This window comes from Coptis chinensis, chromosome 4, assembly GCF_015680905.1.
Source record: "Coptis chinensis isolate HL-2020 chromosome 4, ASM1568090v1, whole genome shotgun sequence".
NCBI classification, from domain to species: Eukaryota; Viridiplantae; Streptophyta; class Magnoliopsida; order Ranunculales; family Ranunculaceae; genus Coptis; species Coptis chinensis.
In genome coordinates, this window is record NC_141459.1 from 89,252,501 (window position 1) to 89,272,361 (window position 19,861).

General features: G+C 35.8%; 2 protein-coding genes across 3 annotated transcripts; one reads left to right on the forward strand and one right to left on the reverse strand.

Annotated features, from left to right (window-relative positions):
- Positions 1-1,142: 1,142 nt before the first annotated feature.
- Positions 1,143-6,092, reverse strand: LOC147505503 (HXXXD-type acyl-transferase family protein). The gene is made up of 2 exons (XM_086558015.1): positions 4,967-6,092; positions 1,143-1,797 (listed from the first exon to the last, which is right to left on the reverse strand). The coding sequence occupies exons 1-2, from the start codon at positions 5,773-5,775 to the stop codon at positions 1,263-1,265; spliced, it is 1,344 nt and encodes a 447-aa protein (XP_086414141.1). The 5' UTR covers positions 5,776-6,092; the 3' UTR covers positions 1,143-1,262.
- A 253-nt stretch (positions 6,093-6,345) lies between these two features.
- On the forward strand, positions 6,346-15,696 carry LOC147505504 (uncharacterized protein At4g18490). 2 transcript variants are annotated; one of them, XM_086558016.1, is made up of 15 exons: positions 6,346-6,484; positions 7,116-7,212; positions 7,435-7,564; positions 8,415-8,606; positions 8,814-9,596; positions 9,824-10,003; positions 10,098-10,238; positions 11,200-11,424; positions 11,505-11,676; positions 13,812-13,879; positions 13,959-13,998; positions 14,119-14,274; positions 15,018-15,128; positions 15,222-15,307; positions 15,412-15,696. In XM_086558016.1, exons 2-14 carry the CDS (start codon positions 7,149-7,151, stop codon positions 15,276-15,278), a joined length of 2,319 nt encoding a protein of 772 aa, XP_086414142.1. In that variant the 5' UTR covers positions 6,346-6,484; positions 7,116-7,148; the 3' UTR covers positions 15,279-15,307; positions 15,412-15,696. The 2 variants fall into 2 exon arrangements, with proteins under 2 accessions (XP_086414142.1, XP_086414143.1); XM_086558017.1 differs by having other exon boundaries at positions 11,233-11,424.
- The last annotated feature ends 4,165 nt before the right edge of the window (positions 15,697-19,861 follow it).

Below are 19,861 nucleotides of genomic sequence, written 5' to 3' on the forward strand. Positions count from 1 at the left end.
TGAACGTACCCGTATTTGACTGTTGGACACAACATTTAAGTTCTTACTGATCTTAGAGAAATGCATTTAGGGATACAAATGCTCAATTTCTTTTGAATATTGGTTTTTGACTAAGTAGCGAAGAATGTACATATATTAGATATTCAAGTAGACTTTCGGCTATTGAATTGTTAGCTATCAATGTAACAGGCCTGGCCAACAAAATCCTAATCTCCAATTTACATCTAATTTGGAATCAAGATTTACTTAAGTATTCTTCACTTTCTTCACTTTCTTTGGTAACGACTATATATTAGCATATCGAGTTGGGGTTAGAATATCATTATACTGTATCTTTTTTAATATTTTTTTTTCAATAATTAATTGAATATTTGAATTTAATATCAATTGCACCTATGACTCTTGAAGTATTCTAATTGGCATACATTGATCAAACAACCACATTGGTAGATTTATAGGTTCAAGCTATCTAACATATTTTTCATTTTCGTAATTTCGTAAATATCAACTTCTAATCATTACGTGTTATGGAACCATTGTGCGCAATGAATATAATTCGGTTATCCCTTAAACATATGGTATGTTTTGAGTACGTGTTCTATTCTTTGATTGTTGCGTTATATTTTGATGTAGTTTATATAGGTGAGGATGATAAGCATTGTTATATATCTTGGACAATAATAACCCAAAAATAGAAATTAACTTAAACCCTTCAAACAAAATATACAATGAATCATTAGCTATCAATATAAATATATTATTTATTCAAGTGGACTCTAGGCTTTTGAGCCATTGACTATCTATGTAGTAAGTCCGGCCATTTGCCAGGCCAAATGATTAGTATTGTAAGTTATGAAACTTTTTTTTTTTTTTAATTTTTACAATGAGCACCAAATAAAGATGTAACAGCGCATTGGCGCCGGTCCGGAATGCTAGTTATTATTATTATTATTATTTGTAAATAAAAGCCCACATTCAACGTTTCTCTTCTTACCTTTAATTATTGTAACTAACCCTGGGGTTGCCAGAAAGCCTAGAATGAAAATTCTACAATTTACCACTGGCAAGATGATGGACGGTTAAAGTTTGCATTTTAAATTTATCTTTTTCTTCAAAACATGAATCTACCACAGCGATGCGAATATATAATACTTTAAAATCGAATTAAAAAACCAAAAAAGTCACTAGACCCTACATGGGATCGTCACAAATTTATAACATATATACCGTTACATTGTTTAGTTTCGAAGACATCTGAAGTTCTAAAAGATTTTTTCCTCTTTGTTGCCGAAATTCTCCATATCAACCTTGAAAGCAGGCAAGGCTGTCTTAGGCAATGACACTAGAACCTTAAAGCCATCCTTCTTTATCTCATTAATGGAAGAATAAGGTAAGAAGAAACAAATCTCACTGCTGCCAAGAAGGTTCCGCGAGAGTGGCAATACAGTCACAGGACCTCCCCATCCAAAATCCACAGTAGAATGGCCCAAGTGTCTCCAATCTGTGAACCCACTCACTTCTTTCCCCGCTGTAATCCCCTCTTCATAATATAACTCTTGAAAGTCAATAAATGATCTTACATATTCTTCGGTACAGTTGCGCTTGCTCTTCTTGATAAGTTCAGCTGTTGTCCATAGTGGTTGCCCGACAAGCTCTTTGGCACTGAGTTGTACATACATTGTGACACACCCGTTTCCCCAGTAGCCTATAGGTAGCGAAGGCTTCAGTAACTTTCGTATGTTCATTGAGTAAGCAAATTTTACCTTGTGATCTTCTGGTATTTCAGCGGCTCTCACTCTGCTCCAATTCAACCAAATACAGCAAGTGAAAGCATTATTAGACAAAAATGAAAGCTAAAAAATTGTGCGGAATAATATGTCCTAGTTACCAAATACCAAGTCATATACATCCAATGATCTATATCCCCAAAATCTATAGTATAAAGAAGACTCTTGGAAAAAATTACATGCATATGAACACTAATTGTATATTTGACACTTACAGTAGAATGTTTTCGTGGAACATGTCTCACTCACACAACTGAGTGAGTTATAGTCGACATATTCTAAAATGTTAATTACTTGAGAGACTTCATAACGTATGCTACCATAGAAATCCCTGTCTAAAATGTATAATTTGCAATTTTACTGTTTTAGAAAGCAATTAGCAGAAGCACGTAAATGATATCTTCATATAGCCTATTAATATTCGAAATTGTGCATAAGTATACTAAATGCAGTAATCTCATCTGATTCTTGCATGTGTAATTTGTGCATAAGTATACTAAATGCAGGAATCTCATCCCTTGTGTGATGGAGGGCCCAGATTCCATACCGCAGGTACACCCTGCGTATACTAGATTTTGCAATTAAAATTAACAAAAACTGTATTCTAGCTAGTTACTCCCCCTATTGCTTTTGACACCAATATAATTTACCCCTATCCAAAATTGCACATAGAAAATGAGATTCGACATTAGCACATCACACCATAGTACAAAATATCGCGATATTTCACAAAATATTGCGATATATATCGAGATTTCAAAGAAGGATATGATAATATCCAGGATATGTGAATTATACATTCAAATAACTCAAGTGTAAATATCAATGATATATCCTCAAAAATCGCGATATATTCACGATATGCCGATATTTTACAAATATTACGAAATTTACAGATTTTTTATTCTAACAAAATTGACAATTACTCTTCAATTTCTCTTCTTCCTCACTATTTTACACTTCAAAAACTGAAAGACCTCAAGACATACTTAATTAGCTATCTTCCAAGACTCAGAGTCAAAATTTCGTCATCTTCTACTAATCTTATTGATCTAAAAAAGAGAAACAAGTTAGAGTTTGTGATTGGTTGAATTAAGAGGAGAAGAAAGTTGGAGTTTTTGTTAAGTTGAATAAAAAGGAGATTTAAGGCTTATTGATGAAGAGATAATATATAATTGAACCCCATCTTCTCTTTCAATTTTTTTTTTTTTTTTCTTTTATTATTATTTTTTTGAATAAAGCGAAAAGTTCATTTTTTTTCTTATTTTTTGGATCTGATCTAAAACTCCAAAGTTTTGATAGACTTGAATTAATTCAATTCTATTTTATTTTTATTTTATTTTGAAAATCCGGATCAATCCATTGATAGATGCTAAATATTTAAAAACTTTCTATTATTTTTTATAGAAAGACTAATTAACAATCACATTAATAATTTTCTTTCCTTATTTTTAATCTTTTCCCTTTTATTCTTTTCAATTATCTTTTTGTGTTTGAATCACTTTCTTACAATAGAACCTTTTGATTCCAAATGCATCCTTCTAAAGGAACTAAGAATCTTTGGATTCAATTGTTCTGTTTTTTTTCCCCATTACATGTCAATATTTTATACTATGCCATGATATATTGTCGATTTTTACAAAATTATTTATGTAAGATATCGACACAGGGAGCGATATATCGACGATATATATCGTCATTTCGTAGTTCTATATTTACCCATATCGTGTTACTTTTTTTTTTGAAATATTTAGAGGCCTAAACCCACACCGATTACATTGAAAGACCCTAGCCCGAAGGCTTACATTGCCCGAAGGCTCATCAACTCCAAAAGGAACCTAGCCCGAAGGCTCTCGCTGATGCGCCAGTTTTTAGTAGACCTAACCGCCTCCACCTTGTCTATGAAGATTTGCTTTTGCTTCTTGGTCCACCCATCGTAGCAGCATCTTGTCTCTAGCCCGAAAGCTCACTTGGCCCAAAGGCCTATCACATAATTACACAAAAAAAAAATCCTCTCCCATGAGAAGAGGGGTACACAACCAATTGAGCTAGAAGCTCTTGTGTATATATCGTGATACTTTGTTCTATGCATCGCACAACAACTACTAAAAGACTACAAACAAAAGAAGGTCCACTAACAACTAGCTTTTAGTATAGCTAGTGATGTGGAATGGCTATAACTGCCTCCACCTTGGCTAAGCTAATGGACATCCTAGAAAAAGAAAAAAAAGACATATAAAATATATATATATATATATATATATATATATATATATATATATATAGGGCGCGCAGGGTGTACAAATGGGCAGGCATGAGAGCCCTTGGAAGTTGTTTTTTGGAGCAATACACCAGTACTCTCTGCTGATATGAGTGGCCTAGATGTTATACGCCACTCTCTCTCCTGCGCACACTAGTTTATATATATTCTACGTTGTAATGAAGCGCAGGAGAGCTGTGGAAAATCTGTGCGCACAAAAGACTTCATTTATATTTCTTAGGACTTTTTTGTCTCGAGTATCCATCGAAAATTATAATAGAGTCAGCTAAATATTATTGTAATATTGAAGAGGTTGTAAGGGCTAAAAGGTAAATATGAAGGCTGATTATTATTGTAATATTAAAGAGATTGTAAAGGCTAAAAGGTAAATACGAAGGCTAACTTGATAATTGGCATGGGCCAATTTTTTGATTGAGTTGTCTCAATCAAGATAATGTCTTTAGACTATTCTATTTCTATTTGGCATCTTAAATTATAAAATAAGTATTTAGATATTATACTAATAATGGGTATACTTTAGGGGCAAAAATGTCTTAAGATTTTTGTGAAATTTTTGGAAAAAGTGTAAAACAGACGAATTGTAGTATGTGCTCAAAATAATATATATATATATATATATATATATATATATATATATATATATATATATATATATATATATATATATATATAGTTCGTCTACTCGAGGATATCCTCAAAAACAAATTCATATTCTCTCTCTTTCTTTTTGTTTTTGATTTTCGGACTGTTGGATCTCAGATCCAAGACACACTCATTCCTACAGGGATATCTTTGGGGTAGCCCAAATCATATATATATATTATGATATGATTTGATGTTGATTACCGAAAAAGAAAGAAAGAAACAACTAGCTTCATAAGATAGATCTACACCATACCTGGCCCGCCAAATAAAAGCACCCAAAGCTTCAAAAGTAGTAAATCTTGATCCAGATTTCTCATAAAGAATCGCCTTGAATAGCTCCACTGACTCATCACTCACATGAAGGCATTCCCGAACTACATGCTCACTTGGTTTACTATAAGCTGAAAACTCTTTGTCCAACCTCAAAAACTCATGAAATGGCACTTCAACACGTGGTGGGTCTCTAGGCCCGAGTAAACTCGCCCGGTTCCATACAGCTTCAACCAAAGGCTGAGTTGCACCGCGAGCAAACTCAGCCATTACGTTAAAAAACTGGGTCGACCCAAGTCCATCACAAATTGAGTGATAAATCGACGCACCCAAACTAAAACCCCCACATGCAAAAACCGTGACCTGGAGAACAAACGGGTGGAGTAATGCATCTACTGAGTTCGGATCGGGAACGAGTTGTTCAAGAAAAGGATCGGCCGGGTTATCTAGATAACTCACTGAGTCAAGTGTCCGGTTCGTAGTGGCATGTATTAGTGGTGCACCTTGCCCAATGGTGCAAAATAGCTCAAGGCGGGAATCATTTGTACGGTGACGAAGTGTTCCAGCGAAGGGGTAGTAGTGGAAAAGAGCCTTGGATAGACATTCAGTGATGACGTGGACTGGATTTGCTGAGTTGGCATGGGTAGTAGTGTTAGCGTAGGCACGGACGTATCGGAAGTTTACTTGAACGTTACGATCGTTGTCGATGTGGGAAAGAGTGAGAGTGTGCTCTTGATCAAATGGTGGATGAGAGGGGGAAACGAGGATTGTTTCTTTGATTTCTACTTCCATTACAAAATGCAAGATTAGTACATGGATATTTTTTGGTTGTTTTGCGGTGGTATTTATAAGTGGTTGTGTTTGGTGCGCATCACCTACCGAAGAAGTATATGTATGGTTTTAATAGTAGTTGGAGCGATGTGGAACATGCCTTAACCTCACCTGCTGTTAGTGCAGACTGTAAGGTCAACCAACTTCACAAAGGTGCTCACAAATGACAAGAAATTAAGAAATTGACAATAGAACTACCATGACTTTTGAAGTTTTGAGCCATGTACTTGTTTTGAAGGTGCTTACTATGTATAATCTCTTTGCTGTATTTTAATGAATGAAGTCTTTTGGTTGAGCTATGTACTTGTTGATTTACCAAACATTCGAATGTTATGATTGCCAATTGCATGAAATTTCTGTTGTTCGAAAAAAAATGTGTTTTCAGGTCTGGTATTGTGGGTTTGGACTTTGGACTAGTGAATCACCAATCTTGTCCAGAATAAGTTATTGGACCGGGCTTACTAAATGGGCTTGGACCAAAAATAAGGACAATTCGGTCACTTAAAAAAGTCTAACTATAACAACAAATGCGCCTCATTTCTTCTTCCGTCTATAAATAAAGAACTGATTTGAAGCACATCCTCATTTCTTTTCCTTCATTCTCCATTCTTCTTCTTCAGACAACTCTCAAAACTCCACTCACCGTATAAATCTCAATTCAACAAACCAGGTAACTTTCACTGAACACAGATCATTTTATAATTCTAGAACGTTTTTAAAAACTTGAATCCTTCACAGATCATTTCAATTTACCGATTTATCTGGTTTTTTTAAGAATCATATCGTTTCATAGATCACTAGTGAAATTTACTAAAGAAATTAGAATAAATCGTTTGTTTCACCTGATTTTTGTATTTGTAAGTCATAGATGTTGTAATTTTCTTTGTTAATTGCATAGATCAGACGAGTTTTAGCTAAATTTGAGAAAATATATGAGTTATATATACCGTATTGTTTCATGAATCAATTGATATGTGATTTGGTTAGTTTCGGTTCAATTTTAGTGTAATGGAAAATGATATAGATCGGATTGTTTCGTTAGTGAAGAAACTGTGATTATAGGTTATGAATAAATGTAATGTTGTTGTGATTTGTAATTTATACGATTTATACATGATTCTTGTTTGAGAATTTCGGTAATTGAGTTCATAGACTACATAGAGATCTGTAAAAATCTTCATTTGTTTGAGAAAAGGAAAATGATGGTTTGTGCTGTGTCATCGTTAATTTTGGATGTTAATTGTCTCAGAATTTATGGCTCTTTGTTGGTTTTTCCACTAGTTGACCTTGATAACATGTAGGCGTAGCAAAATATCAACCTGCTTTTGGGTGAAATGGCGGAATCAAAGAAGGAAGATACTTCAGCATCAAAACCACAGAAGAAAAGTTCGATTCTAGGTTTGTTCTCTTACATCAGTGTATTCTTATCTTGTAAATGTGTTGACTTTACAATCGTGAAACATTGGAAATAAGTCAATAACTGATGATTTTAGAGACTTTGGTTAAGATGAATGAAAATAAAATATCACGTTCGTTTTTGTTTTCACTTAGAATGGAAGCTAAATAGTTTGTGTTTTTGATGTTGGAACTGACTTTGAAATTGTACTGAGCTACCTCTAGATACAGATGATTTTGGAAAAGAATTTCTCAGCTCCTGGAAAACAATGTCTGTGTCTGAAGATGATGGGTTGGATTTTAAACAAGAGGCTGTAACAAAGGGAAAGAAAAGCGCTTTTAATTTTGACAAACTGTGAGTATTTCAAAATATTGATGGTATTAACTTTTCTTGCTATCAATTATGTTAAACTTGTAACCCTCCACAATAAGAAAGTTAGGTATTGCGATATTTCAACCGAAGTGTGTTGTTGGATCTGTTAGGAAGCTGCTCATTGACATTGTTTGTCATTTTATTTTCTTGATTTCCATTATATATGAGATGATTGTGAAGTACTTTTTAAGTATAGTCCCTTGTTGTTTCCTTTGACACTGTGTAAGCCATAGCTCTTGCTTGGAGATGTGTTTTAGAAAAACTACTTAAAAAACTGATATGCAATAGTTTAATGAGATTTTAACGAGGGAACATTGCATTAGAAGCTTTGGTGGTTATCACCATAACAAGGCTGATTATTAAGGTGAAGAAACATGGATTCGGTGATCGTCATTGTCAAAATTAATGTTTACAATCTTCTTGTGATCAATATTCTGTTTGTGGACTTGCATCTCTCCATAATAAGAAATTTAGGTATTGGAATATTTCAGTCGAAGTGCATTGTTGGATCTGAGATCTGTTAAGAGGGCTGCTCATATGCGTTTTTGTCAATATATTTTTCTTGATATCCAATGTATAGGGTACTTTCGAAATACTTTGAAGTATACTGTCATGATGTTGCTTTTAATACTTGTAGAACATTTGCTTTAAGATGTGTCTAGAAACACTACTTAAAAAACTGATATGAATTAGTATAATGACATGTTACACGAGATGGAATTTTATCATAAGTTTTGGTAGTGATGGCTGTAAATATTACTTATAAATTAATACTGTGAAGAAAGTAGAGACTGTTCGATACATGACACTAACCTACTAATATGTTCTCCAGGGATATGGATTTTTCTCTTGATGGGGATTTCAGCAAAAAGATGTCGTCATTTAATGTAGACATGTCAGACCTAGATTTTTCTAGCCCACCGAAGAAGCTTTCGAAACCCAAGGAAAGAAGCACAGAAGAATCTATCAATGGAAAACAGGGAGAGAAAAAAAGCCGCTTCTCCTTTTCTTTTGATTTCAATGAGTACGTATCCTATATGGCTGTATGACCGAATGATAGTTTGTATGTCCGATTCTAAGCTAATCAAAATGTTCTTCTGGTTTAAAGTTTAAACAAATTCGAGCATTGAAGTTCAATTATCATGTAATTAACAGTTTGCAACTCATTGAATCAAGTGAGTCTAACAGGCCTTAATAAAGCTCAACTTTTGGGTTTCTGTCTTATATACAGGTTGGACAGCTTTGATTTTGGTTCAGACTTGATGAAAGGTGAAAAGAAATCCGACAAAGCTTCAGATAATAAAGGATTCAATTCTCCAGGAAAAGAAGATAGCGTTCAAGCTCTCAGAAGCAAACCTGTTGCAAGTATCGATGCACCTGAAGATAGTGACACACATAAATTACCTACATCACAGAATGCAAGCAGTTCAGAATCTGAGCAGTTGATTGGAGGCGTTGGAAAATTTAATTCCACAAATGGTTCTCCTTCCACATCTGCCAATTTTGGAAATGTAAGCCCATCTCATAGTACAGAAGCATCTCTAGAAAAAGAAATAATTGTCAGTGAGAAAGAAACAAACCAATGTAGTCAACAGTCACAGAAGACGGTCTCCACCGAATCAAATGCTGAAGACACTATCCAGGAGTCATCTATTGAATTGATATCTAAGGCAGGTTTTGATCAAGAGGCTAATCCTGAACTAGAGGGAGAAGTTTGCTCTTCAGCCACAGCAGAGAATACCAATCCAGTTGAGGCACTGAATATTAGCGTCAAATTGTGTAACCAGGAATCTTCACCCACAGCACGCATGTCAGGACCCAAGAGCACTAAGAATGATTGTGATAAGATGTTGGTAGACCAAAGTGGTGTGGAAGATACACCAGGAGATCAATCTATGCAAGGTAGTAAAGATATTAAACATTCTACTGGTGGGAATTTTGCACAGAAGATGCTTCACAGCACAAGAACTGCAAACGAAAGCAACGCAAAAGCCAAGCATCTGCTTGCACCAAGGTCAGCCACGGTCAATTTTTTTTTCTTTTGCTAGCATGCGTGTACATTTTATTTTGGTTTACCCAATGAGAAACTAGCATTTATGAACTAACAAAATTAGAGAACTAAAAGATGTGTCAGTACTCGATACAATATTATTGTTTTGCTGGAATTAGCTCTTACAAGTTATGATGATAAGCAGGGTTCAGTATTCTTGTAATTCCTTCTGATATTATAACTTAATGCAGTCTACGCAAAGTTCATCAGCCTACTAAAGAAAAGGAAAGCGGAATTATACAGTCAAAGTATTTCAATAGACCAGTAGATACTGTATCCCAACAGAATGCTGCATCAAATTCAAAGAACACCTCTTCTATCGGAAACAAAAAAATTGAGAGTCTGCTTTTAAGTTCTGCAGATCCAAGAAGGTGCTCTTTTTTTTTTTTCTTTTTATTCTGTTGTACTTAATTTTCTTTATTTGCTATGTCATGGTTCTGATGATATTCTTCATCACTTAAACAGGCAGGAAGGTAATGCTAATGATGCACAAGCTGGGAACCCGAAGGTTGATACATCAAAATCACATGATCCAGCTGTAGCAAAAGGCAGCTCTGTCATATTGGGAAATGGAAACAACGATAATGATCATGAAATTTCTAGTGGGTAAGCCATACTTTAGTTCTAATTTCTACACACAAAAATGATGACCTATCCTTGCATGATTATGGTTGATTTCAATCATATCAGATACCATGTTTTCTAAAGTTGTAGTCCTGAGTTCCTGACTACCGAGTTTGATAAACTATATAGTGTAAGTTTCTAGAGGAATGGACCAAAAAGTAGAGAGAACTCTTCCATCATAGTATTGGTTATTTAATTAAGTTTTTGGGTGTATAACGCTTCCTGCTCAATAGAAGAAAAGAAGGTTATTTCCAGTACATGAGTAACTAAGCTCAGTTCGTTGTTTTCATCTTATCTTATTGAAGTTTTAAGAATGTGTAAAGGGATGAGAATGCTAAATTTCTAATTGAAGGAGAGGATGGCGTACTATGTCTGGACAGTGAAACTAGAGTGTTAAACTAGAGGTCCTTTTGAATTTTCACTTTCAGTAAGTTTCTGATATTTCAAATGTGTGGAAAGAAGTTTGCTTCGATGCACTTTCGCTCATCTTACAGTTGCTGTGAATTAATTCCACTAACGTTTTTCCGCGGGGTCAGAGTTACAGTTGTTTGTGAACCTTGCAATGGATGAAGATACAAATGTCTGAACATGCCTCTTGCAATTGTGCTAGATACCATAACTGCGGTTATTGAGGAGCACGTCATTGCACTCTTGATCACCCTGAACATACCTTTTGCAGTTGTGGATAACATCACTAAATACCATTATTATGGTTATTGCACTTTTGATCAGATAAGACATCTCTCATGGTTTGTTTCTACAGCTTGGCCAGAAGAGTATTTGTCAAGAATTTACGTAATAAGATTAACTAATGTTTCATTTTCAGAACGTAGTTACATATTGCTCTATGCTTTTATAGTAATTGTCCGTCTTGCTCTACACACATAAAAGTTTTCATTTTGTTGTTGACACACTTGATGAAGAAACATCATTTTCTTGATAGGAAAGTAGTGAGCCTGATTCAAGTTCTTTGCAGTTTTCAAGTTCATTCAACAAGCATATCCGTCCAGACAACAAAATTGAGTACTCCAAAAAGTCTCAATTCAAAACTTGTTTCCAGCATTGCATCGATCAGAAGCTCGAAAAGCATTCTTGATGAAGGGAATAAGCTTTCTCTTCTGCATGTTGCCAAGAAGACGCTAGAATCAAGCTCTTTGAAGTTGCCAAAGTATGCATGGAGTTTATTCTTTTCGTGCCAATATATTTCAAGTCTTCGGGAAGTTGATTGGTGTCTGCATGCTTCTACAGGCTTGTACCACCGATCGATCAGTCACATTCTAAGGTCCAGACAGAAATAAAGTCAATGACATGCTCTGGGAGAAATTCAGAAATTCCTTGTGCAACAGCTAATATGGATCGTACTGTCACTGTAGAGATCCAACGAATCTCAAGTCCATCAATGAAGCGAAAAATGGTTGAGGTACTTATTTTATTATTGTTATTATTAGTATAATTTTTTTTTTTTTTTTTTTTTATACTTTTTTTCGTGTTATGCCTTTATAGTATTTTTGCAGCTCTATTTTATCTTCTAAATGCTTCTGAGTAGTACACTAGTACTACATTAACTTCTGAAAAGGCTGTAATTGCCAAATCGGCATGGGATCATGGACGTGTAGTTCCATCTAATCTACCTGTGTTAAAATCTTATCTTACTTTAACTGATGGAGACCCCAACACTAGTAGGTGACATTATCATGGAAAAAGAAAAGAGTTCGTGTGGTAAGAATAATATTTAAGCCACTTTTCCCCAAGAATTTATAGTATTAGTATAATTTTTTTTTTTTTTTTTTTTATACTTTTTTTCGTGTTATGCCTTTATAGTATTTTTGCAGCTCTATTTTATCTTCTAAATGCTTCTGAGTAGTACACTAGTACTACATTAACTTCTGAAAAGGCTGTAATTGCCAAATCGGCATGGGATCATGGACGTGTAGTTCCATCTAATCTACCTGTGTTAAAATCTTATCTTATTTTAACTGATGGAGACCCCAACACTAGTAGGTGACATTATCAAGGAAAAAGAAAAGAGTTCGTGTGGTAAGAATAATATTTAAGCCACTTTTCCCCAAGAATTTATAGTATTTATCACATTGCATCAGCTCGTCATCTGATTTAACTTGTGTGAATTGTAAATCCACGTTAGTTGTGAGAAGAAGCTGTCTTTATTGGCTTCTACGAATAACATATGCCAAGTGCGATTCAAACATGTTTATGTCAATCAGTACAGATGGTCTAATGTGGTTAGAAGTTACAATTCTTGCAAAAAACAGTCGGTCAACATAAAAAAAACAAATAAAAAAAATGGAAATAAAGCCTATATATCAGTATATGAGATTGTCATTATCAATCAATTGAAACAACAGAACAAATGCAAGTTTGATCACCCATGCAAAAGGTAAAAACTTTTCCGGCATTCTGGCCAAGTTGCCTTCAAGTTTCTGATATTTAAGTTGCCAAAAGACTAGAGAAAACATTAAAGTTACTGGATGAGGGAGAGGCTTGGAGGGTGGAGGAAGCAAAAACGATAACTTGGTCCGATGACAATCAGTACGATGATGATTTGGAGGACGATGAGGAAGATAGCATAATCGATTTCGAGTACTCATGGCTAGGGGTGTGCACAGGTCGGTTCGGGTTGGGTTTGGGACTAAACCGACAACCGAACTGACCCTATCGGTTTTCACATATTCATAACCGAACCGACCAGAAACTGACCAGTTCGGTTCGGTCGGTTTTGTCGGTTTTATGCACACCCCTACTCAGGGCTTTCAGGGGTGGAGGAGTGGGACATGTAGTAGGTATGGACGTATGGTTGTTGTGAATTTGAGGAGGGAGGAGGGACTGAATGGGGGGACTGCGTCAGGAAAGGAAATGACACTTTTCTGATGTTCCACCATGGTGTGGTGGTTCCTAGGTTTTTGCACCCTTTCTGTTTTCGCTTTCAGGCCTTCTCTGGCTACTGTACTCTGTTTGTTTTCTTCGTGCGTTTGCTTTTGTTTCTACCTTATTTCGACATGGGGGGATTGGATGTACTTATTTTGGGTTTGGTCTTTCTTAGCTAATGGTCTTGGTGTTGATGTAATGTCTACAATTATGCCAATTTACTGTCTCTTACTTATCAACAAAAAGCTTTTGATTAACGTATCCAGTGTAAACGCCTTTATAAAAAACATATAAATTGTCAGTAGTATAAGAAGGATATTGCATAATTGGAATTGACATGACATGGTAAATTAGCAAATGATCTTGACTGTTTATGTGCTATGACAGCATGATGGGCATATATTCTTGATCGCCATCAATTGCTTACAAACTATAGAGTCACATGTGCTTTTACTTACCCATATGATCACCCCTCAATTGCGTACAAACTGTCCAGATCATGTGTGTGTCTGTGCAGACACATGCAAATATTTTCTGCTAAAATAAAGTGACCAGGAAACTGAAATCATCCAGGTTCATGTTAGTCCATGCTAATTTTGATCTGATTTTCCAGTTCCTAAAAATTATTGGTATCATCCTTTTTTCGCTGAAAGCTGATTAACGATTTTGCAGGAGTCAAAAGAAGATCCAGTGACCTCATTTCCGTCGAAAAGAATTACATCATCACCCACTGAATGCAGGTAGGTGGATATCATTTATCGTGTATTTAATAAATTATGTCTTTTAATTGATAAACTTTCTCAATTTTGGAATCTATAGGGATACTCGGGGAAGTTTAGACAGAGTTGCTACAAAGCGGGTAACTCTTTAATTAGAATTGTGCATTCTTCTGCAAAATACTGCTGATATAATTTAGGCTTTATAAGTCTGAAGCCTGTTATCCAATTGAACTTTGACCATCTTTGTCTCCTCTGCTTAGGTCCGCAGCTCTGAGAATCTGCTAGATGGGTACAACTCCTCCCCAACTTTTGATGTTCATCGAGACGAATGTTTGAAAGAGCTAGAAGTTCCTCTATTGATTGAAAATGATGGAAATGTCGAAAAGGCCGAAGCGTATACAAAGGAACTTGAAGATGTAAGTAACCTATGGACTTTACACTGGTTATATTATGTTGCTAAGGGTGTAAAGACATCAAGTATTGAATAAATAAGTTTGGGAGAAACTTCCAAACTCATAGTTTACTATTATTTTCTTTCCATTTTCCCTTTCTTCTTTAATTGCAAGTAAACTTGTAGTCATTGAGGAGAAGGATCCTGAAATATTAATCTGTTTCAAGGTTTTAAAAGTAAGTATTGAAGAGATCGGTAAAACCTTTGGGTGATGATACCAGAGGTCTGGGGAACCCCGCCAGCATCAAAGAGTTACTGATCTCATTTAAAACAGGCTTACCAATCAAAAAAAAAAAAAAATCATTGGTTCAAGACTTCAGGCCAAATATTCCATACTTTCTATCTATCGTTTCAGAAAAAAATTGTTCAAGATGGACTTCTCCACATGTTGTTCTGTTTTGCTTGCAAGCAAGCATTTGAAGGATTTGGTGATACTTGGTGTTCATTGCAGAAACTTTGACAAAATATTGAGATAAAAATGCATGCTCATCTGCGCACCTGCATGCTCATCTTCTAAGTCATTCCAATCTGTTTTTTGTTTTTATTGTGTTTATGTAGACTGCTTCAACATATTATATAAACTCATGCTATCTGTTCATGAAGTATTTTATATTTTATATTTAGTATTCGTAACTTATTCGCACAAGAAATAGCTGGATTTTATAGTTTTACAGTGTTGCAATATCAGATCTGATTTTATTCTTGCAGATATGTAACATGTTGAAAAAGAAACACGAGGAGGCCAAGGAGCTACTGGTTCGTGCTATTGTTAGCAACAATAATCTGCTGATGCTGAATCATCCCATCTATGAGGAGAAGATATCCTTCTATATATTTACTTTTCGTATATATGTAGTTAAACAAATCATTTTTTGTAAGGTGTGAATTTGGTTTTCCCTTGACAAACTAAACATCCGCATGATCCAGAGGTTTGCTGCTCGCATATCATCTCCAGTGCTACAAAGTTGATCAGCTGATATAACCTTTTGAATTTGAAGGTACAATTCACGTTCATGCATTTTTTTAAGCCCATTTTTTTCTTAATACTGACACGTAAACCTTATTGCTAGTGCTAATTATACACACCTCTTTCCTTCTGTAGGTCTGCTGTCCGTATCAAATTTTGTTTTGTGCAGTACTTGAACCTGGCAGAGGTTCTTTTACAAGAGAGAATTGTTGTGGAGAAGCACTGAATTTGAAGTGGTTCCGTATTACACAAACATTACTTAAAGGTTCGCCATTTGTGATTGATTTGATTAGCTTAGGAATTTGGTTGACTCTTGCTATACCTTTGTTAAGTTCCTTGGTTGTGGCATAAGCATTCACCAAAAGCACAGAACAATGTCATTTTGGATAAATAAGAAAAAGTTACTGAAACTTGAGTTTTCGTACCTGGTTCATAACATAGTGAGTTGTCTTTTAGGGATTCTTTAGTTCTGTTAGCATGTCTGAATGGGAAAACAGGTCGTATCTGGGTATCTGTTAGTGTGAACTTCTTTCGATTCTTTTGTCCCTTATTTTAAGTTTTGAAATGTCAGAACAGTGAATATCTGGTTCCCCAAAGAACATAGATATTGGCAATATAATGGTGATATATTCATAATTGGTTACGCCGTATATATACTATACTGGGAAGACCAGAAAATGGTATCCGCAATAATAACCATAATTCTGTAGTTTGGAGTCAAAATCATGTTCCTAACACCATTTGTCCTTCAAGATGAACTAAACATAGAGAATGATGTTGGAAATACTCAAATGCATGCAACTGATGTGATTGTGATTTCCAATGTCTTTTAGATATGATTTACGTCCTCCCTGGTTGCCTGATGTCATATGTCAACTCTCTAATCAGGATGTCAATTAGCATGTATGTTGTTTAAATGGTGCTTCCAATCGGAATGTTGAAGTTTTGAATAATATGTTATCGCTTGAGGATGTTTTAATATTGCTGGAGATCTTTCCTATACCCCAGAGGTCTTAATGAGTGTCAAAGGCTTGGCTTGCATGCATGATTTTTTACTTTTGTGGTTTACCATCAGCCATCTGAAGCAAAGTATGACATATAGACAGCAAAGGTTGGCAAATATAATCAAACCGACTGTCCTGCTATAAATAGCTGCTACAAGGGCTCGGTTTTCTGTCAGAATATTCCGTTCATCCTGGATTCTTGATCCGCGCAGTTGACATTTGACCTTTCTTACATAGTTACATCCATATCACTTGTTCTTGGTTATCCCCTTATTTGTGTACCCTACGGCTGTTCTTGCCTGGAAATTTTCTATGTAAACTTGAACTAAACTGGTCAGGTTTCAAGTAGTTAAGGACTTTAAGGGAGTTTGCTGCCAAGGTGCAAAGCAAGTGAAAAACCTTTGTTGTAATTTCAAACCTAAAGACTTAGGACATCACGGCCATCACCAATGCAGAGCTTCCAAACCCAGGACCATGTCAGTTGTTTGGAGGGCAACTCAAGAAGAAGATAGAGTAGTGAAATTCTATATTGGTGGCTGTTCTAGCGGAGAAGATAAGTGCTCCTCTAAACCAGTGAAATAAGCAGTGTTATCAGACCCGGCCCAGCTGGCTGAACCAGTGACCCGCTCCTTAAACCGGGTTGGGTTGATGAATAGATCGCTTAATCAATTGACCTAGTGCTAATCCGTCAACTCATCCGGGTTTTTGTGAAAACCGACAACCCAAACGGTTGTTATAAACCCAGGTGGGTTACTAAAGTCTTGAATAAGAAGTTAAAAACGTGGGCTGGACTAAAAATAAGAAGTTAATGAAGTTCTTCTGTTCTTGGCTACTTCTTGCCACTCATGGAATAAAATAATCACTCATGGAGATTTCATCAGCTATCATCACACTTGACTAGTAGGTATTAATCAATGTCTTCCATTTAATTTTTTAAAACATGCAGTCATGCACTATTAAATATTTAAATATTATATAACGCCCCGAGACCTATCACACATCCCGAGAATGTGGAGATGAATCTCGAGGCGGTTGCTATCCCAATTCTATTGAAATTTCGGTAGAGTTTTCTTTGTTTAATCGACGTTTCATATACGAAAACCTGTCATAAAACCTGGACATCGCATAATACCCTTCCAACAACTATATATATGTAAAATCTTAACTTTATACACAACAGTGATGTCCATATACATATAAAAAAATGTTTAAGATTAACTACACTCCAATACATCGGTTATTACATCCAAAATGAGCTAGCTCTCAATATATACAACCAAAGCATAAACTAGACTCTATACAACCCAAAATGAACTTGACTCTGCCCCTCGTCAAGCATAGGGGAAACTATCCAAATCCCCATAACCATCCTCACTAGTGGTAGGGAAAGCCTCCTCCGCATCTGGCTCGGCTGAAATGTTAATGTAGGATGAGCAAACAACTATGCCCAGTAGAAACGCACATAACCAATAAATAGACTACTTATAGCAAAACATTTAAAACATGCAGGTTTCCATAATAATATCCAAATATCGTGACTATATAATACATCACTAACTAGCAGAAATCATTTCGATATGCCTCGTTAATATTCAAAATATAGTTTTCACAAACATCATACAACTATTGTGGCCGCTGCATCCTATTAGAATGGTGAGGGTACGACTGGTACTCAGCCCCAATCACAGGCATATCTCGGTTCAGTACTTCCCAGTGTGAACCATGCACCGTTGTTTTCCTGATTTTATCTAAGGGAAATCGAATGTTTGTTGTTCCTACACACAAAATCCCCAAAGTTTTTAGGGCTTCGGTGGGCCTTGTGACCCTTTAACCCTATCTCACGGCTGTCACCTAACTTACGGTGGTCAACCGTTCGGACGACCGTAGACCGCTTCGGGATCGATACACATCCAGGAGTGGACTAAACTCTCACTCCTCGCGTCGAAACCTCATCGAGGTAATATGTAACCTCACACAAGCTAAGCACCATACAGCGTGACACGTACAAACATGGTTATCTAGAAAAGTAGAAAAGGAATTCCCGGACTACATCCAGTGATGCATCCTTTTAAAGGTGGCCCACCACCTCGAAAGGTATACACCACAGTTGGAATCCTAGAGCGAACTGTCGTCTCTGAAAATGCGACAACAGTTCCTTCTTTATAGGAATTTACAATTCCTTTTCTAAATTCCCTCGTAATAAGCATAGTAATATATATATATACTCGTATTACCGGTTATTTCCAAATACTATAGATACATATTTAATTTTTCTTTTAAAATTGTTGGTTCTGTATGTGTGAGTTTCTGGATTCCCCACCGTCGATTCAATACAACCTATGACTCCCAAACGGGCCAGTCATAGTAAGTGACAACCGATGATTCCCAAACGGCGAATCATCGTAAATAACAACGAACTATCCATGGAATAATCCAGAACCTCACACATAGTTACAAACAACCGAGTAATCCTTACCCACATTACAAAATCCATCTCTCTGTCTCCTTGCTGAGACAAGAGATGAGAACCCTTCCCAAAACCAGTTTTTTTCTTTTAACGAAAGAAAACAATCCCAGCTACCCAGATTTCACAAAAATTCATTTCACACGAAAACTATCCATATATCTAGTTTATATCGGGGAAAATAAAATGCAAAACATGAATATCACATATACATACATGGTTGATATGCAAACTATCTCTTATCAATTTAAACAATTCAAATCATGCATGAAAATAAGCAGGCTATATATTGGTATGTAGGTTCCTACCTTAGCAAGCTCCGTTCTTCTCAAGCCCACTTAACCGAATCAAGCCCGCTTCACTGAATCCAGTCTTATTTAACTCCTATAACATCATATACATATACGGCGGTTATTAGAATTTATCGAACGAACGAGAACTTCTTATCTAACGTAAGTCGAAAAGAATCTCGACGCTAAGAATTTGGTTTTAGGAAATTTTTCCTCTAACTACAGTTAGCAGAGCTACAAGCCATTTCTAGCACTGTACCTCACGTCAACACCAATCCTATCCATTCCAAATTCCAACTACAACAAATTCAACCCCCTTCAATTTGCATTAATTCTAGCAATATTTACTGTTGTATTCCTTATCAATCGTTTATTACTCAATCTATTCTTAAACAATTATAAACCGGCATGAACTGCTCAAAAATAGAGTGGATAATCAAAATTCTTACCAAGTCAGTAAAAATCGCTCCTTTAGCTTTCTTCTCCACAAATTCGCTAAGCCATATCCCTCGAATTAGCTATTGCCGACATTAAAAACCACCCCATTTCAATTATCTTTCATCAATACAACCAACTCCATCGAAATCGAGTTTAAACTATTTACTGGAGGCGAAATTAAACTCACCTTTCGCTTGATTTCACTTTGGTACGCTGGAAATTCGAACTTCCACACTTAAGTTTAAGGTTTCTAAGGATTGGGTGTAAAAAATTTGGGTTTGAATCGATGAAATTGGGAGAATTGATTCTCTCTCTCTTAGGGTTTAAGTGTTGGGCGAAATTGGAGAAATTGGGTGCGATAGATTTTTGGGCGATTTTTGGTTTGTGTG

Excerpts from the sequence above, each read along its gene's own strand:
- LOC147505503 (XM_086558015.1), bottom strand. The coding sequence starts at position 5,775 with ATGGAAGTAGAAATCAAAGAAACAATCCTCGTTTCCCCCTCTCATCCA. Across the intron at positions 1,798-4,966 it reads GCTTTTATTTGGCGGGCCAG|AGTGAGAGCCGCTGAAATAC; the intron begins GTATGGTGTAGA and ends GAATTGGAGCAG.
- LOC147505504 (XM_086558016.1), top strand. The coding sequence starts at position 7,149 with ATGGCGGAATCAAAGAAGGAAGATACTTCAGCATCAAAACCACAGAAG. Across the intron at positions 8,607-8,813 it reads TTTTCTTTTGATTTCAATGA|GTTGGACAGCTTTGATTTTG; the intron begins GTACGTATCCTA and ends TCTTATATACAG. Across the intron at positions 10,239-11,199 it reads GATCATGAAATTTCTAGTGG|GAAAGTAGTGAGCCTGATTC; the intron begins GTAAGCCATACT and ends TTTTCTTGATAG.